Source organism: Podarcis raffonei, chromosome 7 (genome assembly GCF_027172205.1).
Source record: "Podarcis raffonei isolate rPodRaf1 chromosome 7, rPodRaf1.pri, whole genome shotgun sequence".
In the NCBI taxonomy this organism is placed as follows: domain Eukaryota; kingdom Metazoa; phylum Chordata; class Lepidosauria; order Squamata; family Lacertidae; genus Podarcis; species Podarcis raffonei.
In genome coordinates, this window is record NC_070608.1 from 81243132 (window position 1) to 81261559 (window position 18428).

Sequence of the window (18428 nt, forward strand, 5' to 3'; positions counted from 1 at the left end):
CTTTGTTGAGGCCCAGGCTAGAACCACGAATGAAAATGATGTTGAACACAATGGGGGGAATAGGCAATTTTAAACAGGAATGTAATTTCCGAGAAGGTAAAGAAGTGAGTCCGTTCTGCCCCAACCACTTCTGTTCTAGGGAGATGGTTATCTCAAGGAAAACGCTAGCGAAGGACAGCAATGTACCCGTGGAGAATAACCTTTTCGTGAGGGAAGGCCAATAGTAAACACATGTTTTTATACAAACCGCTTTAATAATTAAGCTCCAGGTAGACACATAGTTTTCAGAAAAAGAAGTGCTTTTTAAAAAAAAAGTTCAGAAAACAGGTACTATTGACATATTTCACGAAGTGTGGTCGAAAGTAAATTGCTTAAAGACTGTCTCTGTTAATGCTGAGTATCTTGACAGAATAGTCGGCCCCGCAGCTCGCCAGCTGCAGCCACCTGCTGCTCTCTGCTGTCCCTTGCCCAGCACGGCCCACGCACTTTCTCCAACACAGCTGCTTGACAACAAGAGTGTGGCTTTGGCTGCAAAAAGACAGGAGTTATTAGGGGGGAAGGAAACCCAATTCATCTCTCGCAACCACAAAATGTCAAACTCAGCTGGACTTTGTCAATTCCAAACGTCAGCATTTAGCTAATTAGTGCACTCCTTTTCAGCGCTGCCAGCTCGGGGGGGGACGGGGACTAAATTTGTCACTGCCTGTAGATATTAAAGATACTGGAGCTATTCTGAGTTCAAGTGGCATTTCTCCGCTTCATCCCATAAATAATTCAAACAGAAATACACCTATTTCCGCTGTAATTTCAGGTCAAACGTTGCCATTAGCCATGCAAGCTTCTTAAGAAAAAGTTACAAAACACATCACTTAGAAAGTTTAAAGAGAAGCAAGTGTCAGAGAGTACAGCAGCTCAAGGGAAAAGATGCCAAACCATGGGTTGATAGGGGTACCTTTGAAAGCCCATGTGCTCACTCACTCCTCCCCCTTTTAGGGTGTGAATTCCCCCCCCCCAATTAATTTTCACTTCTAGTTTTCACTAATCACAGTTTACCATGACATCCACATTGGCAACCTGTCGTTAATGCCTTACTTCCAAACCAAAGTTTATAAACAAACTATGGGTTCATATTATGAGTTCTGGGCAACCAACAGGCTACCAATATGGTTATCTTAGCAAATTATTATTAACAAAAATCAGGACAGGATGATGTAATTGACCCATAAGTTTGTAGGGGCAATCCTAACCACTGAACTATGATTAGCCGCCGCATCGAAAGGCAAAATCCGGGTGCGCAAACAACTGCAGTCAGAAGCACGTGTGGAAAATGTTAATTGCCCAACTAATATTCACATTTCCCAATGCTTTTTGAACTACAGACATGTTCTTCCACACAGTAAACAACTCAAATAAAAGCAAATATTAGCTCCAATTCAATCTCCTTCTGTTGGCACCAGAGCAGGTAAACTTGTTCAAGAATTAAGTAGCTACAGCTGACAATCTGAAACATTGAACTCTTAATAAATGTAAAGACTGTTTGGTGAAACAAACAAGACATACAGAAGTCAAGGTATGCCAACAGAACTGTGTAGTCTTATCTAGCTACTGTGCTGGCAAGAGATGTCCCAGAGGGCTCTGGACTGTGTGTGTGAGATGTTATGTGGAGCCGGGCAAACCATCTGAAGGGCGAACAGATGCTGCTGGTACACTAGTAAGCCCTTTGGGCCAATCTAGATAAATGGAAAAGTTAATGGCATAGTGAGATTCAAACATTCATGGTCTCATGGGGCCTTAACAAGCCAGATCCCAAAGGCACAGAACTTGAAATCAGCATGGATGTGCATCCTCTATTCATTGTTCATGCAGTAGTGATACTATAATTCTTATTAAGTATTGCATTATTTTATTTAAAAGAATTATTGTCTGCAAATTGCTTTGAGCACAAATGTGGCAGATCATGTATTATATAAATAAAACTGACTCCAACTATATAGTCCTCCCTCCCATCAGATTTCAGCTTTTAAAAATTCACCCTATATGCATTTCTACATGTCCCATTGAGGTCTTTCAAGTTCAGCTTGCACACGCAAGCACATCAAGTTATTTGCATCTGATTTGGAAAGGCTTAACCCAGTATGCATATAGCTGCAAACAATTGTAGGAACTGATTCCAGAGCTAAACTGAGTTTGGTTCTATCTTTTATCTAAGGCTTAGTTGTATCTGGATTGAAATTCAGGTTGCTAGTTCCAAATATGGGTATAATTTTTTTAAAGGGGTGATAAGGGGATACATGCACAACATGAATGGCAACTGAATTCTATATATGGGCTAAAGCTTCTAATATAAGAGCTACAGTAAGAGACTGGGGCTACAAACCAGGGAGTCCTTGGTTCACAGATACTTGCCTCCTACCACTCAAATCTGTAATATCATCAGAATGATGACCCATTTTACAAGGTTACTGAAAGGATTACAACCAGATAATGTAATGTGCGGTGCTCTGAAAGTGCTATACAAAGGCCAAGTATTGCTAACACTCTGCCTTCTTCCAGGGCTGAGAAACGAAATAGGCAGAACAGAGGACATTTGCTGCTATAATTCTGCAACCAACCATGACGATAACAGTGTGGTGAAAGAAGGGGGGAAGGATATTTTTTTCATGCACTACACAGAAGAATTCCACCTGTGCTGTACTGTCTTCCCTCTCACTATAGGAAAATGAACCGAGTGCAAAGATGTACAGGGGAAGCTGATCTCTGGGATCAGCTATGAGTCGAAAAGCATGGACCAGGAATTGCATATGTAACACAGTAACCAAGACCACTGTGATAGTGTATGGCCTGAATCTTAGCAGATCTGGTTCTGGCCACAGGGCTTGAGGGATGACTGCCTGGGAACTGCAGTGAAAGGCAGGATATATTGATAATAATGATAAAAGTATTGCAGGGACCTTTAGCCTTATCACACAGAGAATTTGGTATTATATGACATTCATCTGAACCTGCTAACAAACCTTTACTGGGCTGAACCGGAATCAAATCAGAACAAGTTTAAGAACAACAGAAATGGTTTGACTCGTTTACTGGCACTCCCTAGAGCAACAGGGTATGGAAGAGCTCTTTTGCAACACTTTCTGAAATTAAGCAGTTCTTGAAAAAGAAGCAGAGAAAGGGCCACAGCAACCATACAAAGACACAAGCATCCACAACATTTTCACCTTGCTCCTGCTTCCCCTCCAGTGCACATCTTGCTGCTACGATATCATGGCTCGCCACAATTAAAATTCAGCTACTGGCTGGGGGCAAATCTGAAGCAGAGAATTCCCAGCTCACATTTCTAGCAGCTATGATGCATCAGCTCTATAAATAGGGGTTTCTACAAATGCAGGTCCCTTAAGGCATCATTATAACAGGTGCCAAAGGGGCCTCACAGAACCAGTGCAAGAACCCTCACACAGCCAAATGCTAATGTGAAATTGTGAAAATGTGAAATAGTAGTTTTCTGTATAGTTGCTTTGAGACACAAGAGGTTTGGGATAGGGTTACCTGTTGTCTGTTTCAGCACATTTGGTCCAGTCCGAAAGTGGCAGCCTCTTGTCACTTGGTTTCCATTTATACAAGTGAATCTTCCCACTTTCTGTGCCTATTGCAACGATATAGCTATAGAAAAAGGACAGTTCTGTCAGTAATTAAAGCTCATTACCCAGTCAGCAAGCTTGTTTTCTCCTGCTCCTGTTCGGGTAAGGCCCGAACCACTGGCTTCAAGTTACAAGAAAGGAGATTCTGACTAAACATCAGGAAGAACTTTCTGGCAGAAAGAGCGGTTCCACAATGGAATGGTCTCCCTCAGTAGACAATGGACTCTCCTTCCTCGGAGGTTTTTAAGCACAGCTTGGATGGCCATCTGTCAGGGATGCTTTAGTTGTGATTCCTGAATTGCAGGCGGTTGAGCTAGACGACCCTCAGGATCCGTTCCAACTCTCTGAAAGCTGATAATCCCAGCTCAACCACCACATATTTGACATCACATCTAAACTGCACATAAAGGTAAAGCTAAAACGACCCCTGACCATTAGGTCCAGTCGTGGCCGACTCTGGGGTTGTGGCACTCATCTCGCTTTACTGGCCGAGGGAGCCGGTGTACAGCTTCTGGGTCATGTGGCCAGCATGACTAAGCCGCTTCTGGTGAACCAGAGCAGCGCACGGAAACGCCGTTTACCTTCCCACCGGAGCGGAACCTATTTATCTACTCGCACTTTGACGTGCTTTTGAACTGCTAGGCTGGCAGGAGCAGGGACCGAGCAATGGGAGCTCACCCCGTCGTGGGGATTCGAACCGCCGACCTTCTGATCAGCAAGTCCTAAGGCTCTGTGGTTTAACCCACAGCGCCACATGCAAGCAATTTTTAAGCCTTCCCCCATTTTAAGACTTGTTAATCGAGCCTGTGGATATTACAACGTACATCCTATGTAGAGCAACACCTAGAAGGGGTAGAGGCAGGTAGAACCAGTGACTGTCTGAATAAGAGTTAGAAATACGACAAGGCGAATTAAACACAGGCCACAAAAGCCACTAGTAGTGGCTGTGTTTCAGGAAATCAATCGCCATGAACATTCGGCTTCTGAGCACATGGCTTCTCCTCCAAGGACTCAAGGGCAACATACCTCCCATCAGGAGCTAGCACATGACTAGCACTAAGGGCCGTGACAGAGTCCCCAACATCCAGGACTGGCGAACAAGGCTGGATCTCACCCGGGTCGTTTTCTTTATTCTCCTCTGTTGAACAACATTCGCCCCAAAAAACAACCTATTTCAAGTGAAAGTGGCAGAGTATCAGCCAATGAGACAGTGGGGACTACACACTTGGATCAGGTGGGAGTTTCCACCCCTGCAGTGCTTCTTCCCAATGCTGCGAGAAACTAACTGTTCTCCATGCATGGAAAATGTTTGGGGATGAATTTAGTATGTGAAAATCCTGTTTTTCTCCCCACCACTTCTCTTGTTTGGGGTCCAGGTTTGTTGCGAGCCCTCCAAAGAAAAAGACCTATATATGCTATTGAAAAACTGTTAGCCACCCTGAATCCAAGGGATACAGAAGGATATAAACCCATACAAATAATAAAACTAACCATAAAGGCAAATATATCTCTCTCTCTCTCTCTCTCTCTCTCTCTCTCTCTCTCTCTCTCTCTCTCTGTGTGTGTGTGTGTGTGTTACACACAGAACACTACTCTGTGCAGAAGTGATTTCACTCTTCTTCCTGCTAGGCCTAAGCCCATCCTTGGAATTGTCCAGTGACCTCAGAGATTGGCTACTGCAGTTTCAGAAGTGTTCAAAGGCAGAGCTTGTGCTGGTCAAATGTAAAAATAATCACTGTCTTAAAGCTGCAGCAGTCCAGTAAGCAGTAATGATATGTTGACTTTTTTTGCCATACTGAAAAGTGAAGCGTGGGGGAGCTTCTAGGGGAATCTGAAGTTAGGAGAAAGAAGAAGGCACTCCCAACTTTGCTCACAGCAATTCTGAAATGTTTACAGGGGTGATTAAAAATAATAATCCAAGGCAAGTGTTGATGTACTTTATGGAAATTAGTTTTAGAGCAGAGGCTTAGGCTCTGGGAAAGCCACTGCTGGTTAGCAAACAGTGTACAAAACACATAGTAAGTTCTACTGCTGTACAAAAAACATTTAGAAGCATGGATTAACTGATAAGGATTATCTGGAAAACCTTCTTTGCCGGGCTGCTCGCCACCAGCAAAGAAAGGATATTGCAAAAAAAGAGAAAAGAACCTGTATGGGGGCTTAAGAAAGGATAACAACGAAGGCAATGGAAGGTTTTTTCCCCCCATGTGAAGGTGGGAATTTACAAAATAGCTTATTATAGCCAGTGGTACATAAATAAGGCAAGATCTAAAGCTCTTGTTCACTTTGTTAGCAGCAAGGCAAAAGCCACTCTAAGCCAGGACTGCAAAACAGAACCTGACAATACGTGAAGAGGCATAAGAAACAGAGTCGTTACCATAAAAAAAATCCTTTTTGCACTTTAAAAATTTGATTATAGACAACCACCACTCACTTTTCATTCCCAACTACCATGAAATCAGAGTATCTGTAACTACAGTTGCTCACATTTATCTTCTGTTATCCTTGCATCTTTTGTCCCTGATCTTCCTCTGCTCTCTCTCCACTGATAGACTAAGCTCCTTATAACAAGGAACACTGATTTTCTGTCACTTATACTGTGATAGCTTTATATATACTGATGGCACTGTACTAAATTATCACAGATGACCACCATATGCACAGATATGAAACTAAAATGATTACCAAGTTCTTAGGATCTGGGCAAGATTCTATGCATGGCTACACTTCTGTAGGAGCATAGAAAACCCACAATATGTGCTATGGAGCACAGAATTCAGCTTCCAGAGACTTTCATCTCTTTCTCTCTCCCCCCATTTTATTCCCACGACCCTGTGCCGTGGGTTAGGTCAAGAGAGAATGACTGGCACAAGGTGAACAAGTGAGATTCAGTGCAGATTTCTTCCTAGTCTCAGTCCAACACTCTAACCACTACCGTGCCTGTTCGCATAATAAATTATTTGAAATAAGGTAATTTATGCTAATTTTTCAATTTGCAGAATCCACAGATAGCATAAATTTCTAATTACTTAGCACATCATTTGGAAAGCCTAGGAATACAGCATTTTATTGATTGATTGATTAATTGATTGATTGATTGATTGAATGAATGAATGTAGTACACACTGCCTGAATTCAGGCTTCATCTTTTTCTAAAGAAATGCCTTAAGAAGGTTCTTGCCCCATCATAATATGCAGAATATGGCTATAAGAGACTTCCTACTGCATAAAACTATTACCTTTCTAAGCTAACATGCAAGATCTTGCTTCAGTCCTATACTCACTAACAATGAGCATGTTAGAATTAACAGCAGCTGGGTAAATAATATTTTGTGCAAAATTCCTCCTCTGCTTTCTAATACACTCAACATCTTCCATCTGCATTGAATTAGGTCTTTCAGTAAAAGATTATGCCTAGATATAAAAAATAGGTACTCAAGTTCAGTGCCAAACAAATTTACTGAGGGATGGATTTTTAAAGGCATATTAATTTTAATGACACACTCCGCATAAACATACAAGAACATGCTCCTTTGGTTCTTGCCCCGAATAGGAGTGAAGTATTGGTTTTCTTTAAACTTTTTTGTACTTTTTAAACGTTTACACGGATGGAACACTGCCTTGGACACCCTTTTTATGGAAAAGGGTAGGGTATAAATGCTTTTAATAAATAAAAATTGATTTGTGTGAATTAACTCTATGAAGCTGGGTAAGGAGCAACTGATTATTTACTTACCTTTTTGTCTCTGCTTCCAGTAATGAAATACTTGCTATCAGGGGTCCAGTCGCAGGACCAAATGATGCGAGTGTGCACAGCCGTGCTTTGATTTGTGTAAGCAAAAAGATTGAAAGCTGGGTCTGGAAAGACAAATATGAAACAGAGGAATGTTGTAATTTATTCCTGCAGGCAGACATTGCCCCAGAAAAGTTTAAAAGCAGGGAACAGTAATCTAGAGTACAGATGGCCAACTGATGGCTCACAAACTGAATCCAGACACACACACACACACACACACACACACACACACCCATTCCTATTTCCTGGTGTTCTGAGCACTAAAGGCAGCCCTCTGCATAACTGCAGAAGCTTCTGGGGCAACTCAGTTTGCACTGAAAGATCATCTACTAAGATTGCTCAGTCAAGGAGACGAGACCTTCCCGAGCCAAGCTGCTTGGGCAACTATAGTGGCATCACTGCTAGCGAGTTTGCGGGTGGGGGGTGTCTACCAACATCGACCAGCTGAAAAACTGATCTACTGCATTCAAATAGCCTTCTTTAGGGAAGATTTGACTTCACCAAACACACAATCTACAAACCAGTTAAAGAATTGGCCATCGTTTCCAAATGCCACAAGACTGTCAGGAACAGCAATACTCATATTTAGATGGTTCAATAGAACAGAATACATAATATCCACTTCTCCCAGCACATTTACAAGCTTTCTTTAACATCCAGTGTTAACTCTCCTGGAATGCCATCCCTTTACATATGGGATACAAAGATACCATTCAGCAGTCAAATGTTACTGGACCATGTATTTACAGGAGAAATGTCCGACAACATTTTATCAAGAGAGTTGCTACTAAAAAAAGAAGACAGGTTGCTATAGCTTTTACAACTGCTCAGCTTCCTGAGCACTGCTCAGTCCATAATGGTCAGGAGCAGGGAAACTATTTTGCCATTTCATCAGAGTAGGGCATAAACAGACATACTGTACGTTTGTCCAAAAGTTCCTTTTCCACAAGAAACACCCAAGACCAACAGGAAGAAGCAAACAAGACAGCTTCCACCACCCTTATTTGGTTAATGGATTGCCATGAATCAGCAGCCTGAAAGTTTCTGCTGTCCAAACGTTCTCTCCCCTGGAAACTGTAAGATGAAGGCCAGATTTGTAAATCAAAATATGAAGAATAAGTTTGCAAAAGGAGATGAAGTTTAAGAAGAAACTAAAAGAGAGTCGCAAAATGGATATCTGTGTGTTCATTCGTAACATACCTTAAAAAGCTGCAACGTTAGTTTTCAACCAGTGACACCAACTGTTAGCTAGCTTACCTGGTTGCATTGAACTGATGTCATTACACTTCCAAAGTGACCACTGCCTGTCTCTTGAAACTGCCAACAAGAATTTATCGTTGGGGGAGAAGGAAATCTGTGTCACTGTCAGGTTGTGGAAAGGTAAGCTCTGTATCTGCTTCCACGTTGTGGTGCTCCACAAAATAATGGCTGCATGTTCTTTTTTAGAAGCCTGCGAAATGGGGTGATGGAGAGAGAATAAATACTGAGAATGAACAAAAGCAGCTTTGGAAAAAAACAACCATAAGGGCAGATAAACAATTTACAGAGACATTTGCCGGGTAAGATTGTGTTTAGGATGCTTGATGTCATTATTGCAGTGGTTTTATTGTTGCTCCAGTTGGTGTTATTTATCCACTCTTCTTTTGTATTACCGTTTAAATTGCTTTTATGTTTTTAAATGGTCTTATCATGTCGCACCCTGGGATTGCCTGCCGATGAAGGGTGGCCAAAAAGATTCCTAAATAAAGCCAGCATGATGTAGTAGCAAAAAGTGCTGGAGGAAATAGTGAGTCTGAACCCATGTTTTTCGGATGAATAAATATTTACTTTGCAAACTGTCCTTCGGCAGGAATCTTTACTTCACTTGATTTTCTCTTTTTGCTTGCATTACGGAAATGCCAGAAACACTTATTTGGTTGATTAGGGCAATGCCTCATAAAAAAAGCAGGTGTTTCAGAAAAGCTTCCCTTAACGACTCTTCCTCTCAAAAAATGACCACCACCACAAGTGGCTGACTCCGCTACTATTACAATGCAAGAACTGATTGTATTTCTTACAGTCCTTGGCTTTCAGAAGCTCATGTTCTGCATATGTTGGCCCAGGACACCATTCTACAATAAAATGGCCAGGTTTGCCCCGTCCTTCGAAAAACCTATTTTGATTTTGCTGATTAATCAACATGCCCCATGTACAACGAACACCCTATAAGAGGAATCATCCACTAATTTGCACCTGTGGAGTCTCTCCGCACATTAATTTTAAAAATATGCATCTGATGTATTTAAGATACATTTTTAAATTTTTTTTTAAAAAAGAGGAACAGTTCCATGCAATGAGGTCACTCTCCCAAAGCAGCTTTCTGGTCAGCACCAGTTGCTGCCACAGGTTTGTGAGACTCTCTAGCTGGTGGGCCTCTGGTCTGATCCAGCAGGATTCTTTCACGTGACTCAGGCCACCCAGATCACTGTGATCGAAATTTCAGAGCCGCTTTTTACTTTTTCTTACCTTACATGCCGAGGCAATCACAGTTTTCGCATTATTGCAGGCAACACAAAAAACTTCATAGCCATGTCCATACCTAAAATGATAAAGACCCCAAAGTAGTAAAAAGGCAAAGATAGCAAAAAATGTCTGGTGGGCTACAGTTTGTTGCAGTGTACACCCCCCCCACTGGCCTGTGAGCGCTCCAATTGGAGAACAGCCTTTACCAAAGGTGTCATGGGCTTTGAAGACACTCAAACTCAGGACGCAAGAGACAAACGTGCTAGGAGGAAGGCACGCTTGGCAAATCCACACCGTGATCAACTCCCACCCGGAAGCCAATGTCCCACTGTGGAAGGACGTGTGGATCCAGAATTAGCCTCCACAGTCACCTACGGACTCATTGTTAAAACCGTGTTTATGGAAGACAATCTTACTCGGCTACGAGTGATTGCCAAAGAAAAGAAAACAACACACACCCCAGTTCCTATTCATTTCCATATAACTTGGCTATTACTGGTATGGAGGTATCAAAGCTCTGCTGTCTTGCACCCAAACCAAACATTGAGCTAGATAAGATTCAATGCGATCTCAAAGCGAAGGCTCTCCTAAAAGTGTGGGTGTTTGATTCAGAGTGTCCCAAAACAAATTCTGGGCACACACACACCTTGCAGCCTCTCCGTTCTTCCTCTCTCCTTCCTGTGCGGTTGCACATCCAAGTTGTGCCTTCATCATCCAGCTGGAAGGAAAAGCCCTTGCGAAAGGGTCGCCTTCCTTTTCTACATGTAAGGATGTCTGGATGATTAGGAAGCAAGGGTGGAGTGCTTTGCATGCCGACGGCCGCGGGTTCAATCGGCAACATCTCCTGCGACAGACTCCCTTCCTGACACCCTGGAGAGCTGCTGCCAGGCAGTGTAGACAATACTGAATTCGATGGACTAATAATAATAATAAGAATAATAATAATAATAATAGTAATAATAATTTATTTATACCCCGCCCATCTGGCTGGCTCCCCCCAGCCACTCTGGGAGGCTTCCAACAAAACACTAAAATACAATAACCTATTCAACATTAAAAGCTTCCCTAAACAGGGCTGCCTTTAGATGTCTTCTAAAAGTTTGGTAGTTATTTTTCTCTTTGACATCTGGTGGGAGGGTGTTCCACAGGGCGGGTGCCACAACCGAGAAGGCCCTGTGCCTGGTTCCCTGTAACTTGGCTTCTCGCAGCGAGGGAACCACCAGAAGGCCCTCGGTACTGGACCTCAGTGTCCGGGCAGAACGATGGAGGTGGAGACGCTCCTTCGGGTATACTGGACCGAGGCCGTTTAGGGCTTTAAAGGTCAGCACCAACACTGACCAACAACCTGACTTGGCAGAAAGCAGGTTCCTGGAGCTCCTATGCAGGAGATGCTGCTGCCAATTGAACTCTTATTTGGCCTTGGAAGGAGCACAAATGTGATGTTCAAATAGGAAGCCATATGGGTCAGAAAATGGTGGGCTGGGGAAGACGGAGGGGCGAGGGGCAGGTAGGCACCAAGCGGAGAACTGGCAGACTTGACTTAGCATCATAGAACAGTAGAGGTCCTTCTCAGTAGTGGTGCCTGCCCTTTGGAACGCAGATGTCATGGCAATAAGCAACTATTTCATTTTTAAAAGACACCTGAAGGCAGCCCTGTTTAGGGAAGTTTAATGCTGCTTTGTGTTTTTAATATTCGGTTGGGAGCTGCCCAGATGGGCAGGGTATAAATAATAAATTATTATTATTATTATTCCCTAATCGTTTCTTTATAAATCGGCTATTAGTGGCAGGTCACTTGAAGAGACCTCAGCAACCACATGAGGTCTATGAAGATCCCGCAGCAGAATGGTCTGCAATGCCTTGAGTTATCACTTATTCACCCTGTAGTAAGACCAGCCCAACAAATGTGAGCTAAAAAAGCAAACACATTTTGGATGAAGCTAGACACTGCAAGTTTTAGTATGTTGCCTGATTATTCCTGTAATTATTTTAAAGTTCAACCATACTATTATTGAACTATAAAATGTAATCTTTGCAATGGAACACTTCAGTAGACTCCTATGCACAATTATCTCCTTAAATATTTATCAAAGTTAAAAATTTATTCTGAAATCTAAAGCCGAGGTGACAGTATTTCGCACAGAAATGCAATTGCCAAATGGTCTATTTTTAGCAAGCTGGTTCCTGTTTTTCTTGCTGCTATGGCAACATTAAACCTACATTTTCTATTATTTCACATTGCTTCTTTCAAGATTAATACTGCACAAATACAATTGGGAACCGACAATATTTTCTTTATCTCCTGTCAAAATACATTGCTTTCTACAAAAAAAAAAAGATGCTGTAGAACTCTGTCTTGGAAAAAGTCTTCCCTAGCAGGTTTGAGGAACTTCACTTTATTCATAGGAAATGCCACGGCCTAAATCATACTCTTCATTGGGCCAGTGATCCTTTTTGCATGCCTTTGAACATTTGAACCTAGACTGGGTTCTGATATAACGCAAAGCCATGCATTGTTTAGCTAAATCAAAACTTGCTTTAATGTCTGTACCCAAACTGTGGTTTGTTTAGGGCCAATAAACCAGAGCTTGAAGCTGGTTTGTAAAATGTAACATTTGGAAACAGCTGCTTGCTGTTTCGTAGGACCTCACAAGCCACAGTTTGGGCCATTGATCCACCTCAAAGATCTGCTATACTATGGCGATAGTTCTGAACTTATAAAAAGAGCAGATGGGAAACAAAAGTAGGCAAGCAGATCTTGTTGTTGTACTATGGTATGAATTCTTAATCATGGTTAGCACAGACTAGCATTTTAACTTCACACCAGATGTGGAGAACCAGTTCCAGCTTGGTAGGCCTGATCCTTTCATTTCCCCATGCCATGGGCCAACTTTGACAGGTGGGAGGGACCGCTACATGACATCCACCCAACTTCATAAAAGGGCCACAATACCTCAAGGACCGCTTCTTTCCATATGAACCTACCCAGACCCTGAGATCATCTTCTTAGGCCCTCTGCAGTGGCTCCCTGTCTGTGGAATACTCTCCCCAGGGAAGTTCGCTTGGTGCCTTCAATATACACCTTTAGGCGCCAGGCAAAAATGTTCCTTTTTAACCAGGCCTTTGGTTGATCCAATTTACATCCTATGCCCTTTTTAAAAAATTGGGGGGGGGGTTCTTGTTTATATTTTTATTAGGTATTTTGTGGTTTTATATTTTGATTTTATTCTGTGAACTGCCCTGAGACCCCTGGGTATAGGGTGGTATATAAATTCAATAATTCAAGAACAACAACAGGTGATTGCCAAAGGGGCTTGCTGTAACCTCCAATCAGCTAATCGGAAGTTACAGTGACCTTGAAGGCACTTCCAGCACCTATCAGCTAATGAGTGGTTCAAGGGAGTCCCCTCTGAAGTTCATTTGTAGGCAACATTTGGATACAAACTATTTCCTGCAAACAGAGCATTTTCTTTTCTTACAGGGAACTCCACTTGCCAAAACAACAACAACAACAATTGGGAGCTCACTTAATAGCTACAGCCATACCTGAGCTACACCTGCCGTCCCATATGCGCTCAGGTGTGAAGGTTTGTGGGGAATAGCCTCATGGGCCAGACGTTCCCTACCATGTTTTGTTATATATTTTTTTCTAAATTAATGTAACTTATTTAAACTATTTAAATTATGGGGACACGGGTGACACTGTGGGTTAAACCACAGAGCCTAGGACTTGCCGATCGGAAGGTCGGCGGTTCGAATCCCCGCGACAGGGTGAGCTCCCATTGCTCGGTCCCTGCTCCTGCCAACCTAGCAGTTCAAAAGCACGTCAAAGTGCAAGTAGATCAATAGGTACCGCTCCGGCGGGAAGGTAAATGGCGTTTCTGTGCGCTGCTCTGGTTCGCCAGAAGCGGCTTAGTCATATTGGCCACATGACCCGGAAGCTGTACGCCAGCTCCCTCGGCCAATAAAGCGAGATGAGCACTGCAACCCCAGAGTCGGCCACGACTGGACCTAATGGTCAGGGGTCCCTTTACCTTTACTTATTTAAATTATATATAAATTATGTTATTTGTGTGATGGAGAGGAGAAGCACTCGCGCGCACACACACACACACACAGGTCCCTCCACAAACACGAGTCAAGTCTGATGATGAGGTATATAAGAACTGTCCAAGGGAAAGCAGCAAGTCCAGAAACAAGCCAGAATTTGAAAATTTGGGTCTAAAGTTCAATGCATTATTCTGTAGATCAGGCTGCCTCCACACTCATAATTATTATAATAACATTTTTCTATTTACACATCAGACAAATGGATCGTGAGACATAATCAGCAATTTTCACAGTACTCAAGATGTTTCATATCTCTAATCAGATGCAAAGTTACATGAATCAAACATTAGATGAAATAAGACTCCAGATATTTGTTATATTGTATTTAATTGATTTTATGGTTGTTTTTAAGTGTAACTCACACTGGGGTCACTGCTCTTAAATGGGGCAGACTTATAAACGAACTAGATACACACACACACACACACACACACACACACACACAGATGGTATCTGCATCTGGATCCAGCAAAACATCTGTTTGGTGTGCTCTATGCTAAAGTACAGCCTTGGTTAGAGAAATAATTCTCTTCCCTTTAAGAAAAACCTATGATGAGCAGACTTCACTGGGGATTCACCAAGCTTATTCAATGTACGCTGCTGCTACCTGTTCCTCTTGCCATTCTCTCAATAATGAGCTTGCAGCCGAATGTAACAATTGTCCTCTCAGAGCACCTTTAGCCAGCTAGCAAAGAGTCTCTCTCCTGAGTTTATGAGAGTTCACTTCGAAAACCTACTAAGATTACTACAGATTTAAAAGAACTTCCCTATTAAAAAAAATATCAAAAAATCCTGCTGCTCCCTTTCCTCCAAATACAATGACAGCACTTATGTGCCTTTAAAAGTTATTTATTTACTAAGTGTTTTCGGTTACTTGGTTATTGGTTACCTATTATACCGACCTTCAACAAAAGAATTTGAAGGCAAGGGTGAGGTGCAGTAACAACCACCCTAGTTAGGCTTAGAGAGAGAAAGGAAATTGGTTCTTACTGTGAATTTCTATTTACTGATTGTGTTGCGAGGACAGTCTCTAGATAGGATGACGTCCTCAGGATCTTGAGCAGAGCGACACATCCCATCTACACCCACAACTAAAAATAAATCTCTCTCTCTCTCATTACAAACGGAAAAGAAGTAGTGAACACTGAGTTCATAAAATAGAGGAACTGTCAAAATGTAGTTGCCCATGTCAATCTGCCCACCCCAGTGAATGAGGACCCTCCAAATCCCAGCCAACAGTCCCAGACAATGGTCGGGAGTTAAACAGGGTAGACAACAGAGTGGATAGCACAAGAGGAATTGTTTTTATTTCTCTTTTTAACCGTAGAGCAGTTAAAAGTACCGCACTGGAAGCCTTTTCTCCTAAGGAACAAAAGACTCAACCTAACCCATCATGGGGACGCAGGTGGCGCTGTGGTCTAAACCACAGAGCCTAGGGCTTGCCGATCAGAAGGTCGACAATTCGAATCCCCGTGACGGGGGTGAGCTCCCGTTGTTTGGTCCCTGCTCCTGCCAACCTAGCAGTTCGAAAGCACGCAGTGCAAGTAGATAAATAGGTACCGCTCCGGCAGGAAGGTAAATGGCATTTCCATGCGCTTCTCTGGTTTGCCAGAAGCAGCTTAGTCATGACCACATGACACGGAAAAACTGTCTGCAGACAAACGCCAGCTCCCTCGACCTGTAAAGCGAGATGAGCGCCGCAACCCCAGAGTCCTCTGTGACTGGACTTAACGGTCAGGGGTACCTTTACCTTTACCCCATCATGAGGCACGGAAGATCTGGAGGGTGGGACGACTTCTCCCCAGAAGAGGCAAAGCTTTCAAGACCCTGCGCTTCACGTCCAGAGAGAGAATGCCATCCTGTCTAGACAACATCCTTCAACATAACCGGGTTTTTGGCTTGGCCTGACATCTTCCACTGAAGGCCATATGATTGATTGACTGAATGACTGACACCTCGTCACACCGTTCTAAGAAGCAGACTGAGCTACTACCTTCCCTCCACCAAAAACATGCAACAAGCTTCTTCCTCCTGCCCTTAACACTGAGCCCGAGGGAGAGTTTTATGAAACTCTAAAACCCATCCGTGTAAAGCTGGTCATACTGCAGATTTCTAATTGCTTTGTTTTTGCTGTTTGCTTGTGGCTCCAAAAACTACATCTGGCAGCTGGCAATACATGGCCTACGGGCTGCATTCTGCTTGGTGGGTCACAAGTTGCGCAGGCCTGCGGACAGGGCTCTGGCAAATGGTCTTGGCAAACCATGCAAGGATTTCCCCCCAGCCCTGAGAATATTTCCAGGCTTCCCTGCTCAGATTCAGCAGAAAGCCAAATTGCTTGGAATCATGGTGCCTCTGCCACCTCCAGCCTGCCAAGAATGAGAGACTGTGAAAAACTGGCACACTTTGCAAAGAGAGCTGCCACAATTTAAAGCGCCTTTAAGGCAACTGCAGCGAGCAAAGAAAAACAGAGGGGAAAACAGCCTCCCTGGGAATTGTTCCAGGACAGCAGACCTCGCTGAATCTAAAGGCAAAAATCTATCTCCTGACCTCTGCTCAAATGCACACGTATTTGATGCAACTCAGAACTCCTTCACTGAACACAGAGCTGCCTCTGGGTTACCCTCCAGCTCCTAAAAGCACTTGTTTCAGGAGAGCAGCCACTCATTTGTCTATTGTTTGTTTCTCAGTTTCAGGAGGGAACTATACTCAGGATCGATAAAGCTACTGCTCCATGTTTACCAAGTAATATAGTATAGCAGCTAAAAATGCCATTAGTAAGCCAGAAGGTCACAGGTTCAGGTCTTATCTCAGCCACTAACTCTTATTAGTTAGGAACCTACACCCTTCGGGAAGCCACTCTCTCTCAGTCTCCGTTCCCACTGCCCAGATTATATTAATAACAGAAGCATAATAAAAAAAATCACTACTATTACTACTACTACTAGGGACGTGGGTGGCGCTGGGGGTTAAACCACAGAGCCTAGGACTTGCCAGTCAGAAGGTCAGCGGTTCGAATCCCCGTGATGAGGTGCACTCCCGTTGCTCGGTCCCTGCTCCTGCCAACCTAGCAGTTCTAAAGCACGTCAAAGTTCAAGTAGATAAATAGGTACCGCTCCAGCGGGAAGGTAAACGGCGTTTCCATGCGCTGCTCTGGTTCGCCAAAAGTGGCTTAGTCATGCTGGCCACATGACCCGGAAGCTGTACACTGGCTCCCTCGGCCAATAAAGCGAGATGAGTGCCGCAACCCCAGAGTCGGCCACGACTGGACCTTATGGTTGGGGGTCCCTTTACCTTACTTTTACTACTACTACTACTAAATAACAACAACAGCTGCTTATGGAGTTTTGAAAAGGTTGCAAAGAATTCAACAAAAACTTGCCAAAGCCCGGGCCAGTAGGTCTTCCAGAAGCATCATCCGGCCTTTTTTAATTCAAATTTACTGTCAAGCAGCTAATTGATAGGGCAGAGTAATTCGCATACTGTAACTTGCCCCAAGCCTTTTGGATGGGATAGGACATAAAATCAAATACATACATAACATATACATTAGATGCTAAACGTTCTTACTAAGTATCTTCAAACCTGACTAGAGACCCAGGTTCAATCCCCACTCATTCAAGGCTGTTGTGGGAATAAAATGAAAGGTGATTTTGCATGCTATTCTGAGCTACCTCAATAAAGAATAGGATGCAAATGTGGTTTTTAATAAATGCCATTCATTCATTTGGCCCACATTTAGCCCAGAACAACTCCAAGTTTAATGAGGAAATGAGGTCAACTCAAACAAATGAGTTAAAACCTTTTCCCATATGTTTTCAGTTTATTTCTCATCTGATAAACAAAGCAACTTACAACTTTTGTGTTTCAGGCCATAACGTGTTCTGCAAGAGATGATCTTCTGTGGGAGGTTCTGGAAGATATTAATTGGTTTAGAACAAAGAGGGTTTTTTCCTCATACTGCCCCCCTTCCCTTTCATCTGCTCCCTTAATTTACATAACAAAATTCCCAAACACAGCATTTTAACATGTTGCATACCTGTAAGACTACATGGCTGAAAGTAATTTTCATGATACTGACTGGAAGCATTAGTAAGTTTTTCTTCTTCTTCAGTTGTCTGGGCTGCTGTATCTTCAGCTGTAAAAGAGGCATATTTTAGAGTCCGAAAGTAACATGCCAATCAAGGAATGGTTAACAAAATACTCAACAGAAAAGAACAATTCTATTTTCAGTTTAAATTATCTAAAAGAAAATTTGGTCCATAACCCAATTATGTTTGGATAGAAAGGTTAGCAAATTTTACAATGCAAGGTAAACTATTTGGGCCTCATGACACAACTCCAGGCAGGACCTAGAGAAAGCTGAAAGAAGCTGCTTTGGCATT

At 42.9% G+C, this 18428-nt stretch overlaps 1 protein-coding gene across 3 annotated transcripts in view; it reads right to left on the reverse strand.

Annotated features, from left to right (window-relative positions):
* Positions 1-234: 234 nt before the first annotated feature.
* The window catches only part of ELP2 (elongator acetyltransferase complex subunit 2), a 42602-nt gene continuing 24408 nt past the window's right edge, over positions 235-18428 (reverse strand). For 2 of the 3 annotated variants that reach the window (XM_053397186.1, XM_053397185.1), the window contains 8 exons: positions 18083-18181; positions 17899-17956; positions 9940-10012; positions 8692-8884; positions 7375-7496; positions 4665-4807; positions 3547-3660; positions 235-528 (listed from right to left, as the gene is read on the reverse strand). In XM_053397186.1, the coding sequence (XP_053253161.1) occupies positions 372-528; positions 3547-3660; positions 4665-4807; positions 7375-7496; positions 8692-8884; positions 9940-10012; positions 17899-17956; positions 18083-18181 (959 nt within the window). In that variant the 3' untranslated portion in view covers positions 235-371. The remainder of the gene's footprint in view (positions 529-3546; positions 3661-4664; positions 4808-7374; positions 7497-8691; positions 8885-9939; positions 10013-17898; positions 17957-18082; positions 18182-18428) is intronic. The other variant, XR_008331625.1, reaches the window with a different exon arrangement.